Source organism: Mesoplodon mirus (genome assembly GCF_964341445.2).
Source record: "Mesoplodon mirus genome assembly, chromosome: 2".
Lineage (NCBI taxonomy): Eukaryota > Metazoa > Chordata > Mammalia > Artiodactyla > Ziphiidae > Mesoplodon > Mesoplodon mirus.
In genome coordinates, this window is record NC_138977.1 from 224,890,716 (window position 1) to 224,907,796 (window position 17,081).

The 17,081-nt window shown below is 47.6% G+C and overlaps 1 protein-coding gene across 4 annotated transcripts in view; it reads left to right on the forward strand.

Annotated features, from left to right (window-relative positions):
- Positions 1-17,081, forward strand: part of FANK1 (fibronectin type III and ankyrin repeat domains 1) — a 110,434-nt gene that overhangs the window by 83,478 nt on the left and 9,875 nt on the right. For all 4 annotated transcript variants that reach the window (XM_082637882.1, XM_082637884.1, XM_082637883.1 and 1 more), the window contains exons 2-3: positions 1,005-1,182; positions 8,905-9,029. In XM_082637882.1, coding sequence (XP_082494008.1) covers positions 1,005-1,182; positions 8,905-9,029 — 303 coding nt within the window. The remainder of the gene's footprint in view (positions 1-1,004; positions 1,183-8,904; positions 9,030-17,081) is intronic.

Consider the following 17,081-nt stretch of genomic DNA (forward strand, 5'->3'; position numbering starts at 1 on the left):
TTCTGGAAATCCTCTCAAGGCATCTAGCATAGAACTAATTTATTTTTAAAGCCTGTGTAATATTCCATGCTATGGACATATCATCATTTATTTGACTATTCTCTTATTAATGGGTCATCTCCTATTCACTGTTAGTGGCTAAAAAACTTTAATAATTAATGTCCTCGTATATATGTCCCTGTGTGTTCAGATTTCTACAGGAGAGTTTACCAAGAGTGGCATGATTGGAGAGGGGAGGGTATATGTATTTTTAATTTTAATTGATGCTGCCAGATTGCTTTCTAAAAAGGCTAGAATTCATATTTCCCCACCACCAATGTATGAGTGTCCTCTCCTGACATTGTCACTTCTAACAGTTATATCTCTTTTTAAGTGTCTGACAGTATATAAAGTTATATCCAATTATCCTCATTTTCTGCCACTGGGGAATATAAATGCCTTTTTTGGACATTATGTTGGTTATTTTTGCTGTGTTGTCTACTGCTCGTCTTTTGCCTGATTGATATTATTAGCCTTTGTGTTTTTCCTTGGTTAGTTTGTAAGAGCTATTTATATAGAACAGATATCAACACTTTGTCATCTGTGTTACAAATATTTGGACCAGCAATATCATTTGTCTGTTGGCTTTGTTTACCAGCCAGATCACTGAAGGAGGATAGCAGCAAACTGAGTTTCATCAGCTCAAAGAAAAATCTAATTAGTTCCATAAGTTTAAGTAACCCTTTGGAAGGGTCCATGAGTGAAGTATGATGTCAATGGGTACGGTACAATCTGTTCGTTGACGAATGTGGTAACTCACTGCATCAGCCAAATTTTCTGTCACTCATGCTTTTCTGATGTTCTTCAAGCCACAGGGAGGAATACTTACATGTGTGCCTGATGTATAGGAAAACACAGTTTGATTTTCAAGCAGCTCTAATGCACTCAGCTCATCTCTCTTCCTTATGCAAATAGAGTCCTGAAATACTGTATCTTTTTTAATTTTTAAATTTTTATCTTTTTAGAAATCACACCATCCTCAAAGCCTCATCCACCTGTTGTGGGCAAAGTGACTCATCACAGCATTGAATTATACTGGGACCTGGAGAAGAAAGTCAAGCGGCAGGGACCCCAGGAGCAGTGGTTCAGGTTTTCTATTGAAGAAGAAGACCCCAAAATGCACACTTATGGTATCATTTATACGTAGGTGCAATGTTGAACTGCTTAACATTTTTCTTTGATTTCTTGATTAGCTGGAATGGTTTCTATTGTATCCGAGAAGACTCATTTTGAAATTGAAGGAATGAGTCGGCATCATTTGCATTCATTCTTTTCATGAGTGATGAATTTTGGAAAATAAGGGTGAGCAGTCCCTTTGAAATTAAACCTCCTAGACCTTTGAGAGCTCCTTGGGCTTCTGAAATATTCTAATGGTATATTTTAACAATCCAAAACGTAGAGACAGAATCAAAGGAGAGTTGGATGAAATCAGATGAGGTTCCCCTCAGGCTGTTCTGTTCACAGATGTGACAGCTTCCGGGACCTCGGGAAGTTGTTCCCTTGTTAACTCTTTCCAGCCAACCTGCTACCCCTCTCAGCCTCCATCAGAACCTGTCTTTTTTGCCTTTTCCTTGAATGCACGTCCTTCTATTTTTATACAGCTGGTTCCTTTACACCATGCACATATCATATCAAATACTGGCCCCTCCTCAAAAGGCCACCTGAAGTAGCCGTTTTTCCACCCAGCTCTCCTCTCTGCCACGACCTTGTTTCATTTGCATTGTGAAACCTAGCTCTGCCGGAGTCATTTTACTGTTTACTGTTCATTTTCTGTCTCCCTACCAGCATCTAAACTCCACGAGAAGCAGGTAAGATTCCTGCTTGCTTAAGGCTCTTTCCCCAGCTCCTAGGCAGTGTCAGCACATAGGAGGCCCTCAAAATATTTGTTGTTGAATAAATAAATGAATGCAACAGGAATAATCAAGAAGTCTTTTTTTTTTCTTAGCCTTCACTTCAATCCTTATTTCTTCCTTTGACAGCTTTACTGCTTGCAAAATGACTTTGTGTTTTAGGAAGAAGACCAGAAATGAGATGCAGATATGGTTTTATATTAAACTTTTCATTTTGACATAATTGTAGCTTCACATCTGGCTGTAAGAAACAATACAGAGAAATCCCAGGAACCTTTTACCATTCTCCCCAGTGGTAACATTACAGAAAACTGTAGGGCAATATCACAGCGGGCATCCTGGCACTGCTACAGTCAGGGAAGAGTTGCAGCCCTTTGCTGGACTTTTCTCCAGGTGGTATTGTGGTAAGGGTGCTGATGTGAGGGTCCATACGCAGGCTTCGACTGTTACCTGAACCATGGTATCCCTGCAATTTGATGAACGATTCTTTGTACCTAGAAAAGAAAACATGCATTTACCTGAAATGTAGTTGCCATATGAAAATAATTCCTGGCCCAACTACTTGAAATGTTATTTTAATCATGTCATGTCATGTGTTATTGTCTGGTAAGTAGTTTCCACCCAAAAGCATGAATGATGATGTAACAAGTATTTCTGTGGAGAGAGAAAAAGGTATTTTATTTCCCCTGTTTCTCTTGCACCACAAACCGTGCTTGGCAGGTTAGGTGGGGCTGTCCTGGGTGCTCCGTTGTGTCTCCATTTCTCCTTTGCTGGGTGATCAGCCATGTCCACTGGCCTCCAGCCTGTGTGTCTCTGTGTTGTTATGTTTTCCCCAGAGACCTGAGTGCTGTCTGGCCCCGGGAACTCACCTGGATGGTTGCCTGGCATTGCAGAGCCAGCAGCGAGGCCTTCAGACCCCCAACTCTAAGCAAGGTTGTGAGATGCTCACGTTCCCTCGGAGAATTAGCACAAACCTTGACACTAGGTGGCAGAGTTAGACTGTGTTAATCTTGACCCCTTTTCTCCATTATATCGCTTTTCCCTAGGTGTATCTTAAAACTAGCAAATGCCTTTCTTTGAAAACGCGATTATCTAGACTGTCTGACCTTGGGATTGGGGATTTAAGAACTTCGTTTTGACTTGTCAGTTTCTGTTCATCTTTTCCAACAGCCAGTCTTGAATCAGTGCTGTTGTCTTTGACGTGGGCTCTCCTCACAGCCAGGTATATCTAGTTTTCATGAGTTCTCCCTTTGCACATCCCTTCTATGCTTTCCCTTGTTAGATTGTGGCATTTCCCCTACTAGGATGCAAGTAGGATCTGTTTTCTGACTAGTCATTGCTGAATCCCCAGGTCCTACAACCGTCCAGCTTCTTTGCTGATTGAATGAATTGGCCATATCCCTCTTTTCTTGCCCTCTCTCCCTTCCTTCTATCTTGCGAGGTTAATTTTCTTTTTAATCTTCCTTTTGTCAAATTGTCTTCGATGGGTTTCCATTGCTTGAAGAATGAAGGTCCGACTCCTAACACGAACATCTGATGCTCTTCACAGTTTGCCCACAAACTGCCTTTCTTGCTGTTTCTTATTTCTGGGCATCAACCTTCTGAAGAAATCTGCTTTACTGTCCTTCGAGTATGCCTTGACTTCTCCTGCATGTGTGTTCAGCTGTTTTCTCTGTTCAGACAAATCTCCCCTGCTCCATCCTTTCTTCCACCCAAGTCAGATTCTACCTCGACTGAGAAGCTCCCTTTACTATCCTGTTATCTATCCCTCTAAATTCCTATGACAATTGGTACCCTTATCATGCATTTCATTCATTCAGTCAGCACCTACTATGTGCCACACACTGTTTTGGATGCCGGGGATACAGCACTAGACAAACAGACAAAAATTCCTCCCTCATGATGAGGAAGACAAATGATAAATAAGATACATAAGTAAAAATGTAGTGTGTCAGATGGTGGTTAAGTACCAAGTGGAAAGCAGAAGAGAATAGTTGGAGGCTTGGAGTGGAGGTGAAGAAGGCTTCACTGAGAAGGGAGTCTGTGTAAAGAAGCAAGTGAGGGGTATCTGGAGCCTCATGAGTATCTGGAAGAACATTCCAGGCAGAAGACACAACGGGCAAAAATGTCTGGAGGCGGGATTGTGCCTGGCGTTCCAGAAACACTGAGGAGTGAAGTGAATAAGCAATGGGATGGGGCCAGCGCGGGGACGGGGCTTGGGGGCTGTCACTTTGTGAGGTGAGAAGCCACTGGACACTGATAAACTGGGGAGGGGTATGGTGCTTATGCTCCATGAGGGTCACTCTGCCTGCTGAGAGGAGGACAGGCTGTGAGGAGGAAAGGCGGCCAGAGCAGGGAGGACTAATTAGGGAGCTTCTGCAATAATTTAGGTGGGAGATAACAGAACAGAGTGTGAAAAGTGGTGAAACCAGGGCTTTTGAAGATAGATTTGAAGAATTTACTGGTGCACCAGATATGGGATGTGAGAGAAAGAGGGTAGTCAAGGGGCATCAGTAGCATCTCAGGATCGACCCCATTGGGCTGCAGGAAACAGCAGCTCCGGAACCTCAGTGGCTCCCAACAGCAGCCGTGTGTTTCCCACGCAGAACACCCGTGGTGTGTCGCCAGGCTGGTGGAGTAGCCTCTGCCTGAACGTGGCTACTCATGGTGCCAGCAGAGGCAGAGATTGGGGCTCCCCGTTTCTTGAAGCTTCCACCCAGAATGACACACTGCACCTCTGTTTATACTTCATTGCTCGGAGCAAGTCCTGCCACGTCTGAGCTCCACAGCACTGGGATATAGAATCCTTGGGAGGGCACCAAGTACCTGTGAACAAAATCCAGTCTTCCACAGGTGGCACCAAGGTTTTGGCCTGAGTAGCTCAAACCACGGAGACTCGGGATGGAGCGGAAGCTCGTTTGGGGACGATCAGGCATCCAGGTGGAGACATCAAGGAGGCAGTTGGGGAAGAACCAGCCAGGAGAGAGTCTGGGCTGGAGAAATGGATTTCAGAGTCATCAGCAGGTGGCGGGATTGGAAAGCTGGGGGTGGAACATAGTGGGAGAAGAGAAGTCTGGCAACTAAGTCTCTGGGCATTTCAGTACTTACTTTGTTATGTTTCATGTTTGCTCAGCTCTTGCATCAGATATTTGCTTTGGCTGATAACAGAAATAATGGTATGCTTTACACTTTGATATATTTCCTCTACTGGAAGTAGAACTTGGAAAAGTTCTAAGATTGCTTCATCCTTTGAGCTACCATGCCTGGGCGGTGTAAAGTAGTGCATCTCCAGACGTTCGATACGCAGCTGCTCTGAGACATCCCTGTGTCTGTGCTGCAGTTGGAGTCACCCCTGTGTCTGCATTGTAGTCGTGGAGGACCCTAGTGGGCAGCTGTGTCTCTGGTCCTCTCCATGGGGCCACCCCTACTGATGCTGTGAGAGCCTCCAGCCTCCAATCACGGTGCCCAGTGGCATCTGTTTTCTCAGACAGTTCTGTAATTTATCTTTCCAGGGGTTATGAAGGTGCCATTTGCTTCATGGTGATCTTATGATGTTTAGCACCATTGGATTTTATTGGGGGCACTTTTAGTTTTATTTTGGTCTAAAACTATGTTAAGTCTTTGCCACCTGGCAATTAAATTCCATTGAGGTTTGAGCATTGTAGTCTCACTGAGCTCCTAAAGACCTTTTCAGATGCCACAAGTTGAGGGCTCAGTTTCTATGATTCAAATAGCTATAGTTATACACCTCTGCTCGTGTAACACTAAAACCCACCCACTCACAAGATTACTTTGTGCCAAGCTGATATATTTTAGTTTATCGTTGTTGTTGTTATTTTTTTTTAAACCATGCACTTTTTCTGAACATTTGTCTTGGTGTCAGAGCCTTTTCTTTCATGGTAAATATATTTGTATCTAGTTTTTTGTTTTTTGTTTTTTTTTTTTTTTTTTTTTTGCATTACACGGGCCTCTCACTGTTGTGGCCTCTCCCGTTGCGGAGCACAGGCTCCGGACATGCAGGCTCAGCGGCCATGGCTCAGAGAGGCCCAGCCGCTCTGCGGCATGTGGGATCTTCCCGGACAGGGGCACGAACCCATGTCTCCTGTATCGGAAGGCGGACTCTCAACCACTGCACCACCAGGGAAGCCCCTGTATCTAGTTTTAACACTCTGTTTTTTTGGCTTCTTAAGGCTGTCGGTATCATTTCCTAATTGTCTTTATTATAGTTTCTTTGTTGTTGGTACATGATGTATCAGTTATCTATTGCTGCGTAACAAACTGTCCCAAACTTAGTGGTTTTGGTCAAAGTGTAAAATACACGCTTGCTCATGATCCTACAATTTGGGCAGCGTGGGGAGGGCAAGTCTCTGTTCCACGTGGTCTTGGCTGGTGCAGCTCTTTTGGGGCTGAAGGATCCAAGTGGTGTCACTCATGTGTCTGATGCCTCTGCTGGGGCAGTGGGGCCAGTGGGTGGCTGACCTGTGTTTTCCTTCATTGTCTGGCATCTTCCAGTGACTCTCACCAGCCAACCTCTCCCTCCAGTGGGGAAGTTGAACATCTTTACGTGGCATCTGGCTTCCAAGGGAGCAAGAGCAGAAGCTGCCAGGCGTATTAAGGCTGGGCCCAGAATTGCATAGCATCCCTTTGCCGCATCCCATCCTATTTACGGGGAGAGGAATTTGACTCTTAACGGTGGGAAGAGTACGTGCAACTGCAGGATGGGAGGGGTAGCTAGAGACCACCTTGACTGACATGGCTTCTTTAGGTGGAGAGAAATATTCTTCAAGGAAGGGTAGTCTCAGTGAAGAGGGCTGCGTCCACCCTTGAAGGGCAGGAGAACACAGACGAAGGTCAGAAGGGCCTCAACGTCCCCTGTCCCCCCACCCCCCACCATCTTTTTCTTGGCTCGGTTAGAGCTCTGCCCAAGAAGTCATTTAGGTTTTGGTGCCTGGAGTAACTTGTGATGCAGAAAAGGGGGATCTTCGAGTATTCTGGACTTCATTTCAGCTTAAAATTTTACGTTTTGGATAATCGACAAAGGGAGAGAAACACAAAGGGCAAAGGGTCTTTGGAAATCATTTCCTGTTTTCAAACATGGTCCTCCAGGTCTCTGAGCTGAGACTCCTCTCAGGAGCACAGATCCAGACCTGCCTGATCGCCCGGCACTAGATTTTTCTGTCAGTTACCCTTTGCTCTCACCTAACCATTCATCCCCCTGGGATTCCTTGTCCTTCCAATCCACATGGCTTCCTCAGACTGCCTGGCTCCCTCCTTCCCCTGCCTATCCTCCTGTCTGTTCTGGAAGTTGCTTGCCCCATGTCTCACTTTACATCAGAGGCCTCTCTGCTAAGGACATGCTTTGGGGCCCCCTCTCCCCTCACTCACTCCTCACGGTAGAGGAATTACTTGTCTGATGGGTGAGTTTGGGAGACAGAAGGCCTTCTCGGTTGTCTTAAACTATCCTGAAGGGTTCCCCTCCCCCTGGAGCAATGGTGGGCCTGGCTCTCTATGTACTGGGCACTGTGCCTGCATCTTTGGGGAGACACTGCTTTTCCAGTGGGTTTATCAGCACAACTCCAGCACTGTCATTTCAGCCTGACGCAGCTGCCACGCCTCACTGTCCTGGACTGCCCCTGCTCTTGCACCCGTCAGCAAGAGTTGACAGATGCATCTCGGCCCTGAACTGGTCCAGGGCTGCATCCCCAGCCCGGCCCAGCACCTCCCAGGTAGTGGGCACTAGATAGATTTGGTGAGTTGCATGGAAAGGAATTGATGTATAAATATTTAGGTAGCACGTCAACATTTTTGAAAGATTAGTTGTGAACCCCAAAGTATGATTCTGGCCTCTGTACAAGTCTGCTGAGAATGAAGGGAAAGTTATAGACAGAAAATGGGAAAAAAGATGGTAAGCTTGGCATCCGAGGGGCTGTGGAGAGTGTCCTGAAGGGAGGAGAGCAGGGCCTGGGCTGGATGTGGAAGCAGGAAAGAAGAAAAGAGCTGGAGATAGTACATCCTCACCCCCTCTCCACCCGCCCTGCACACACACAGATCAAGTCTTTGAGGTGTAAGATTTAGATGAAGTCTTTGAAAAGAGATACATGGAATTTAATCAGATGCTAAGAAAGGTTTTTGGCAGCAAAGGGGAGCTGAGATTTTGGGACTGTTGGGATAGACATACAACTCCTTGGACCTTTGGAGACCTGGTATGCTAGAAAGTGCGGCAAGTCAAAACCAGACCCCCAGGTCCTGCTTCACGGCCGGAGGGCCGGGGTCTCGGCACCTTCACTGGGTCTCAGCGTCTCCTGAGCCGGCAGCGCTGCCCGCCTGCGTTTCCTGGTGCTCGTTTTTCAGCTCCAAACGATCCAACTCAAGTCTTTCTGCCTGGAGGCCTGCAGATTTCCATCGCAGCCTCTAATCAGTTTTCTGTTCTCCAAGTGTTCAGCACCTGCTTCCCACAAACGTTTTCCTAGGTGAACCTGACTGTGTGGTGTGTGATAGGAGAGTCATTTCTGTGCTGCCCACCTCCCCAGCTGCTCGGGGGCTCCGACCAGTCACGCCCTCTCCCTGCAGTGGGATTTTGCCCACAACAGGTATACAGCGGCGCCCATCCACCCGAAGACCCCACCCAGCAATCACCTATGTGCTACTTGGACTGCCGAGCTTAGCTTTCAACTGTGAAACTTTGCCATATGAGGACCAAAAAAAAAAAAAAAAAAAAATCATGGGTTAACGTGATCATTTCTCCAAAGTACAAAATCGCGAGCCAGCTGTGTGTCAGCCCTGGGGGAGGGGGGCTGCGGCATCGAGGGCACCTGCCAGGCAGGGGTGGACGCCTGTCCTGTCCTTCGTGCTCAAGAGTTCAGCCCAGGGTGAGAGACGGACAGCCACCAAGGTCAGCTCTGTACCGGAGGTAGACAGTGCTCAGAAATCCCTTCCACTTGCTCTTCTAATACCTTTCAGAGGACGCTGCCCCGATTACCTGGTGTCATCATCACGTGTGTCTCCTTCCATCTAGGGGATACGCGACTAAGCATGTTGTGGAAGGTCTGGACCCACGGACCCTGTACAGGTTTCGACTGAAGGTCACCAGCCCCTCTGGAGAGCATGAGTACAGCCCGGTGGTCTCGGTATCTACGACCAGTGAGTATGCAGAACTCGAAACTCATTTATCTAAAGGTGACAAGCAATGTGAAGGTGAAGGTATTCTGTTTTCTGCTTGGCCTTACTGGAAGCAGAACCCATTCCATTTTTAAACACCGTGATAACATTGTTCACTGGCTGGGCCTGGCCGTCACATAAGGGAAGTCTAATTATGCTTGAACAAATGCAAGAGCTGTTTTTTTGTGCCAGTGCTTCCCTGGGAGGGCACGTTCAGAAAAAAAGGATGGAGTCACCTTTCTCAGGAGATGGGCCAGAGGGGTGCCGGCCGAGCAAGCGTTCCCACGTGGAGAAACAGGCTGCCCCCCGGGCGACCTCAGGTGGGAGGTCCACTCAGCGTTTCGTCCCTTTTGGACAGCTTCAGTGTGTCTGTCAAGACTTGATACAGAAGTCTGATCCCTGGGAACCTGTGGGTGAGGAACAGTGAAAAGCGCTGCTTCTGTCCACAGGACGTAGGGAGGGGGCCCACACAGAGGTGGGGGACAGAGGCCGCATCCTTTGCCCAGGGCAGATCTAAGGGTACAAATATGTTCTGGGATCAGTATTTTCTTTCTTTTTTTTTAAAGATTTTTTGTTTTTAATTAATTTATTTTTGGCTGTGTTGGGTCTTCGTTGCTGCGCATGGGCTTTCTCTAGTTGCAGCGAGCCGGGGCTACTCTTCCTCGTGGTGCACAGGCTTCTCGTTGCGGTGGCTTCTCTTATTGCGGAGCACGGGCTCTAGGCGCGCAGGCTTCAGTAGTTGCAGCACATGGGCTCAGTAGTTGTGGCTCGCGGGCTCTGGAGTGCAGGCTCAGTTGTAGCACATGGGCTCAGTAGCTGTGGCTTGCGGGCTCTAGGGCGCAGGCTCAGTAGTTGTGGTGCACGGGCTTAGTTGCTCAGTGGCATGTGGGATCTTCCTGGACCAGGGCTTGAACGCGTGTCCCCTGCATTGGCAGGCGGATTCTTAACCACTGTGCCACCAGGGAAGTCCCTGTGATTGGTATTTTAAAACATTTTGAAGGTGTGTGTGTATGAAGTGCCATCTTTGAACTAGAATATTGTGAAGATTAAAATGGTCAGAAGTGTTTTTCACTTCTGAAAATACCTACCCACTGAAAATACAGACAAATCTTTTTTTTTTTTTAAAAGAAGATGTTGGGGGTAGGAGTTTATTAATTAATTAATTAATTTTTGCTGTGTTGGGTCTTCGTTTCTGTGCGAGGGCTTTCTCTAGTTGTGGCAAGCGGGGGCCACTCTTCATCGCGGTGCGTGGGCCTCTCACTATCGCGGCCTCTCTTGTTGCGGAGCACAAGCTCCAGACGCGCAGGCTCAGTAGTTGTGGCTCGCGGGCCTAGTTGCTCCGCGGCATGTGGGATCTTCCCAGACCAGGACTCGAACCCGTGTCCCCTGCATTGGCAGGCAGATTCTCAACCACTGTGCCACCAGGGAAGCCCCCAGACAAATCTTTTTTTGATTGCACAAAAGGAGTTAAACATTATTTAAAATTTTTGTGAGTTAAACGTTATTTTAAAATTTCAGTCAATGTAGCATTTGGCTTGTATACATATATATATATATTTTTTTTTCTGTGACTTTCAGTTGTGTCCTTTAAGTATTTACTGATGGACATTTTTGTGCAGATGAAAGGTAATTCAGATTTTGAGTTGGTTCATAACACCTTCCGTTGCAAACAAGGCATTAGGGGATTGGATCTCAGTTTAGCGAACTGAGAATTTAGTTAAAGCTGAGGGTGGGGATGCCATATACACCCCCCAAACAGTGCTCAGCTAGCCATGGAGAAACAGAGTTTCAGGGGAGACTTTTGACGTGAAATGGTCGATTCCAGAGATGCAGGTCAGGAAAGAGGGCTTGGCCCTGAATCTGGTGAGGGTGAAAGCATTGCTTTTCTATGGGAGATATTGAACTCCTGGAGTTTTTAGGGGCAAGAAAAGAAGGCTGAGCAGCAGACCGTGCCTTACTTCTCTGTGTGTTGAGGGAAGGCACAGAGAAGGGAGGAGAGGGGGCAGGAGAAAAGTGGGCAAAGGGAGCCCAGCGTGTGGGAGAAGACTCTGGAGGGCAGCTCCCCCAGGCCGCCTTTGGGCTCCCTCCCGTCCCCCCACCCCCAGCCAGTGCTGCACTCCTCTGGCTCTGCCCCGGCATTCTGGGGTGCCCTCCCTCCCCACTGCTGGGCCTGCCGCGCCCACTCCGGGCAGAGCTCGGTTCCAGGCCATTCCTCGTGGGGCTTCCCCTTGTTTGCTCCACACTCTGCTCCTCCCGGCACAGAGCGCTGTCTCACCACCTCTAGAAACGCCCCTTGCCCCTTAGTTTACGTATTCGTTCATCTTCTTTGTCTTCCACCTACCGTATGTGCTCCTGAGGGGCCAGGGTGATGGGTCAGTCATGTCTCGTTATAGAAGATCCTTAAGAAACGGTTGGATGGATGGCGAACGAAAAGCCCCCAGTCATCAAAAAATCTAGAAACAATAAATGCTGGAGAGGGTGTGGAGAAAAGGGAACCCTCCTGCACTGTTGGTGGGAATGTAAATGGATACAGCCACTATGGAGAACAGTAGGGAGGTTCCTTATAAAACTAAAAATAGAACTACCATAGGATCCAGCAATCCCACTGCTGGGCATATACCCTGAGAAAACCATAATTCAAAAAGAGTCATGTACCAAAATGTTCATTGCAGCTCTATTTACAATAGCCACGAGATGGAAACAACCTAAGTGTCCATCCTTGGATGAATGGATAAAGAAGATGTGGCTCATATATACAGTGGAATATTACTCAGCCATAAAAAGAAACGAAATTGAGCTATTTGTAGTGAGGCGGATAGACCTAGAGTCTGTCATACAGAGTGAAGTAAGTCAGAAAGAGAAAAACAAATACCGTATGCTAACACATATATATGGAATTTAAGAAGAAAAAATGTCATGAAGAACCTAGGGGTAAGATGGGAATAAAGACACAGACCTACTAGAGAATGGACTTGAGGATATGGGGAGGGGGAAGCGTAAGCTGTGACAAAGTGAGAGTGGCATGGACATATATACACTACCAAATGTAAAATAGATAGCTAGTGGGAAGCAGCTGCATAGCACGGGGAGATCAGCTCGGTGCTTTGTGACCACCTAGAGGGGTGGGATAGGGAGGGTGGGAGGGAGGGAGACGCAAGAGGGAAGACATATAGGAACATATGTATATGTATAACTGATTCACTTTGTTATAAAGCAGAAACTAACACACCATTGTAAAGCAAGTATACTTCAATAAAGATGTAAAAAAAAAAAGCCCCCCGTCAGTATTGAGGGGAGTAGGAGGTCTGATTGGCTCAGCTTGCCTTCCTGTCTCTTGGGAGTTGGATCTGGTTCCCACTGGCTGGGGAGAGGCCCCCTGAACCTGCCGGGTGAGGGTGAACTGGGCGTAGAGCCAGTTGCAGTAGGCGGCCCCTAGGATCCTTAATACCACATCAAAGCCAGGGCAGGGGCTCCTGGGCCTTTGGCCAGAGGTTACATGGAGTCAGGGCACCATCTGGAGCTCTTCTAGGAAGGCAGAGACCGTCATAGCTCTCGGTCTGTCAGCTGACAAGGGTGGTGCCTGCAGGCCAGGTGTGCCTTCTCCTTGCTCAGCTGGCTTCTGAGAGGCAGACGCGGAAAATTGGTCCAATGGTCCAAGGCCTTTGTCACTGTAGTGGCTTCCATGGCTCATCAGACAAGACCTCCTGCAGGGACGAGGGTGGGCTGGAGATGAGGCTCCTGGCAATGCCCTGGGAGCCGAGTGTCAGGTCACAGCACACGTGCCTGCAGCCAGGATGCGCTCTCAACCTCAGGACACACTCCTGGGTGGGAAGGCCCCGGTAACCCTTCCTTCTGGCTGGCTGCTCCTTCCTTAGGCTGTTGCTCTTATAATATCCAAAGCAGACTCTCTTAAGGAGGCAGATCATGCTAAACAAAGAACTAAAAATGTGCACATTATATAAAACAAGTGAAAATGCTTCTGTGGGTTGATAATTTGCATTCGGTTAGAAAGTGCTTTAATGAATCACAAAAGCAGGTACTTTGAATAAAGGATGCTCAGCCTTTTTTCCCCGCCCCCAGGTAAAGTACATGAGACTCTTGTTCAAGTGAGGCAGCGAGCAATTTTAATCAGTTGGGCCCTTAAAAAGAAAGGAAAGCAGCTGCTGCTTGTTAATTGGCAAATATTTTTTGCCAATGAGCTCATCATTTATTCACTGTTTTTAATAGAGACAAATTCCACCAAGAAAGGTGTTATCACCACATTTTAATATCTATCGGGACATCTGCAGCTCAATGACCCTCTTGCAGAGCATGAGCAGTGGTTTGCCAGAGACCTCTCTGTCCCCCCTCTCCTCCTCCTAGCCAGGCGTCCCCTCCTGTGGTCCTGCTCGATGACGGGCGTCCTCACCACGGGCAGCATCAGTTCAATATTTGTAATCATTGTGACACCCTGGTAAACATTAGAAAAACAAACCCACAAAGGCAAAGCCTGCCTTTTTCATATTCCATTGCACTTATTGATAGCAGTCCCTTGGGCCAGGCCCACCGTGTCTTGAAGGATTCGGGGGCGGAGGACTGGAACGTTCTGCTCACCCTGGAATGTCCTCTCTGTTCTTCATGACTCCCGCCTAAAGTGGGAGTAGAAAGAACTGCTCTGCCCTGCAGACAAGAGCCTCTGAGCTCTTCTGTTCTCTGTCAAATTCCTGTAACCTGGGAGGCTCTGTCGTGCCTCGGTTGATCCCTCTCTGGGCTGGCGGTCATCCTCAGCACCTCGTTGCCTTCCTGGCAGGGGGCTGAGAGGGTTAATGAGTTAATGCTGAGAAAGACCTTTCATGCCTCAATGATAGTTATTGCTTCCTTTTGCTGGAACTCAGCAAGCAGGGGCTGATGAACCATTATGTTGTTTTCCCTCTCTTCCCTGAGACGTCCCTTTGATCTCAGAATAAGTTGGGAGAGCGCTGATGACCTCTCGCAGAAACTGGAATAGGCAATACATTTATTGAAATTATATCATAATATCAAGATACCCTGGTCTCTGCTATGCACGGTCCTCAAACTTCTAAGCACGAAATGAACTTATTCTGTTTTCTGATATTTGCACGATGCAGAGCTCCCTGGGTAGGATGGGAAGTGCCCGTACCGGGAGAGCCATGCTGGGCAGGTAAGAGGGATGAGGAGGTGGTCAGGGCGTAATGTGCTGGGTGCTGCGTGTGCTTTTAGAACTTTCCCTCAAATCCCAAGAAGTTAGCACTTTTCCGAAGCTTTCTAAGCTTTAGGCCTCCCCTTGCACTTGGCACTTTGCGGGGGCTGGGGGCTCATGTGTGTGTATTTAAGATGTCTGCTTGTATACAAAATTTAGTAAGAGTGGAAGCATAGAATGGATTGGTCAGCTACCTCGACATCTATTAAGCCCCAAACGAAGGAGTGTGGCCTTTCGGAAGACCTCCCTTTGAGCTCTGATGTTGCCCCCTCCTATCTGGGTGACCTTGGACAACTCACTCAGCCTTTCTGGCCCTGTTTTGTGGTCTGAAGGAGATTAAAAGCATCATGTGAAGTTCTAGAGACAGCTTAGTTAATTGGATCTGGTTAGGATACCATACTTTAAAATTCAGTAGAAATAGGATGAACTTCCTATGTTCTTCTAGATGATTCTGTGCAAATCACTTATTTTGGTGTTTTTATTTTATTTTTTAAAATGGTTTTATTTATTTATTTATTTTTTGTGGTATGTGGGCCTCTCAGTGCTGTGGCCTTTCCCGTTGAGGAGCACAGGCTCCGGACATGCAGGCTCAGTGGCCATGGCTCACGGGTCCAGCCGCTCCGCGGCATGTGGGATCTTCCCAGACCGGGCCACGAACCCGTGTCCCCTGCCTCGGCAGACGGACTCTCAACCACTGCGCCACCAGGGAAGCCCCTATTTTGGTGTTTTTAGTGGCAATTGATGTTTGAGAGTCACAGAAGTAGGTGCCGTTTGGTGGGATAATGGAGACTTTCCCACCACACCATCCTTCTCCTCCTTTCTGGGAAGCGAGAGGGAAGAGGAACTTTCCATGGGTTTCATTTGCCCGCTAAAGTATGGGTCATGTTAAGTCCGTATGACTCTAGTGCAGGGGTTCTCAGCGTCTGCACGGTTGGTGACTGGGGCTGCCCCGTGTCTGTAGGATGTTTAGAGGTATCCCTGGCCTCCAGCCACTAGATGCCAGTGGTACCAATCCTTAAGTTGTGATGACCGAAAATGTCACTAGACTTTACCAAATGTCCTCCAGGGGGCAAAACCCTGCCCCCTCCCATAGCCCCTCGTGAAACACATGACCTCCCTTAGAAGGCCAGGGACTGCCGTGGGCCTTGTCCTCTGGTGGGTTATCAGGATACATGTCTTCGAGGCTTTTGGTCTAAAACTATGTGTGGAATGATGAAAAGGAAGTATAACGTAGCTCAGACATCTTGAGGAGATTGGCAAGCCCAAGCAGACAGAATTGTTCTTTCAAAACAATTTTAACTTGGCTTGAATTTATTTTGACCAGAACAGAAGAAAAGGGTATCAGCGAAAGGTCACTCCGACAGGGATCCCTTCATTCTTTTGCCCCACTGTTTCCCGGTTTGTACTTTGTCCAGCGAAAAATCCTCCAAGGAAACCAGGAGAAAATTGGCTCCTGTGCCTGGGAACTGGCGTCCCAGAGTTTTTCCACCATGAGGAGCAGGACTGGGAATTTTACTTCCCCTCTGGCTGAGATGGCCAGGGATCTCTGCAGGCCAGACTGAAAGAGGGAGGTTAAGGGGTGGGGGGAGCCCCAGGGGGTAGTCTGGGGTGCGGTGGGAGGACAGGGTGGAGGGGATGTTTTCTTTCAGGGCTGAGAATAGTAACAGCTGAAAGTGGGCCCTGCAGTGTGAAGGGCAAGAGAGGGACATGTGTGTTTCCTTCTCTCTGGGGCTCCCGGTGTCAAGACTAGGCCTGTAAGCTATACATGAACATTTGCTGGGGGGCACGGGTTTGATCCCTGGTCAGGGAATTAAGATCTCACATGGTGCGGCCAAAAAACCCCACCACCCACAAAAAATGAAATGCATTTGTTGAATAAATGAATGAGCCCTTTTGAGATGGCTGAAGCCAGGGATTATCAGCTCAATGCCTGTGAAGGCCGGTAGTGTGCTAAGTGTGGGAGGGGACTGGACACCAGGCGGGAGAGAAAGGTGGGCTGCCCGGGACCAGGGCAGCTGCCGCTCTGTTAGTATCACCTTGACAACAGATACTTACGACGTACAGGTGCTAGTCTAGCCCTTGACTTGTATTATTTCATTTAAACTTAATCCTAATCATCCAAAAAGTCAGAACGTCCTGGAAGGTGAACCAAATGAAGCCATGAAATAAACATCCCGTTGGACGGGCTTCTTTCACTTGGTCCTGAGCTCACACACTGCTCATTTTTGGACTTGTGCCCCGTTCTCTTCCATGAGGAGTTAATGCACGAAGAGCTGACCCTCTTCCCATTGTTCCTTTACTGTTGCTCAGAATCCCTCGCCTGCTCTTCCCCACTTGGCAGGCTCGCTCCCACAATCAGGCTTTCTCACCGTGTTCTACCTCTCTGGGTATGAGCCCTTCTGCCTCCACAGGCTCACAGGAGGCAAGGCCAACGTGAATGTTATGTTCCTGGGAAGGACTGAAATCGTGCATTTCCAATGTTAAAGCAATCTGTCTTTTTTCGTTTGTTGTTCACATAGTTTAGTGACTCCTTGGCAAACAAAACCAGCACATCGTGACAATGGTGGAGCTTTCCCTTGCTCGTAAGAGACATTTATTATGTCTTCTGAAAGCTGAAAGGATTATTTTCAAATATCAAAATAACATCCACACAGCGGTACTTTTATAACTTGAAAATGTCCCAAGCCTTTAGGACAATCTAAATGTTCTTCTCTTAATATGTGAAAACAAGGTCTATTTTCAGTAAAAGGAGGAGTGGAGTATGTCATGTAAGAGATACTCAGCGGAATTGCCAAGTGCCTTCTTGAAGGTGAACATGAACTTCCACTCAAGGC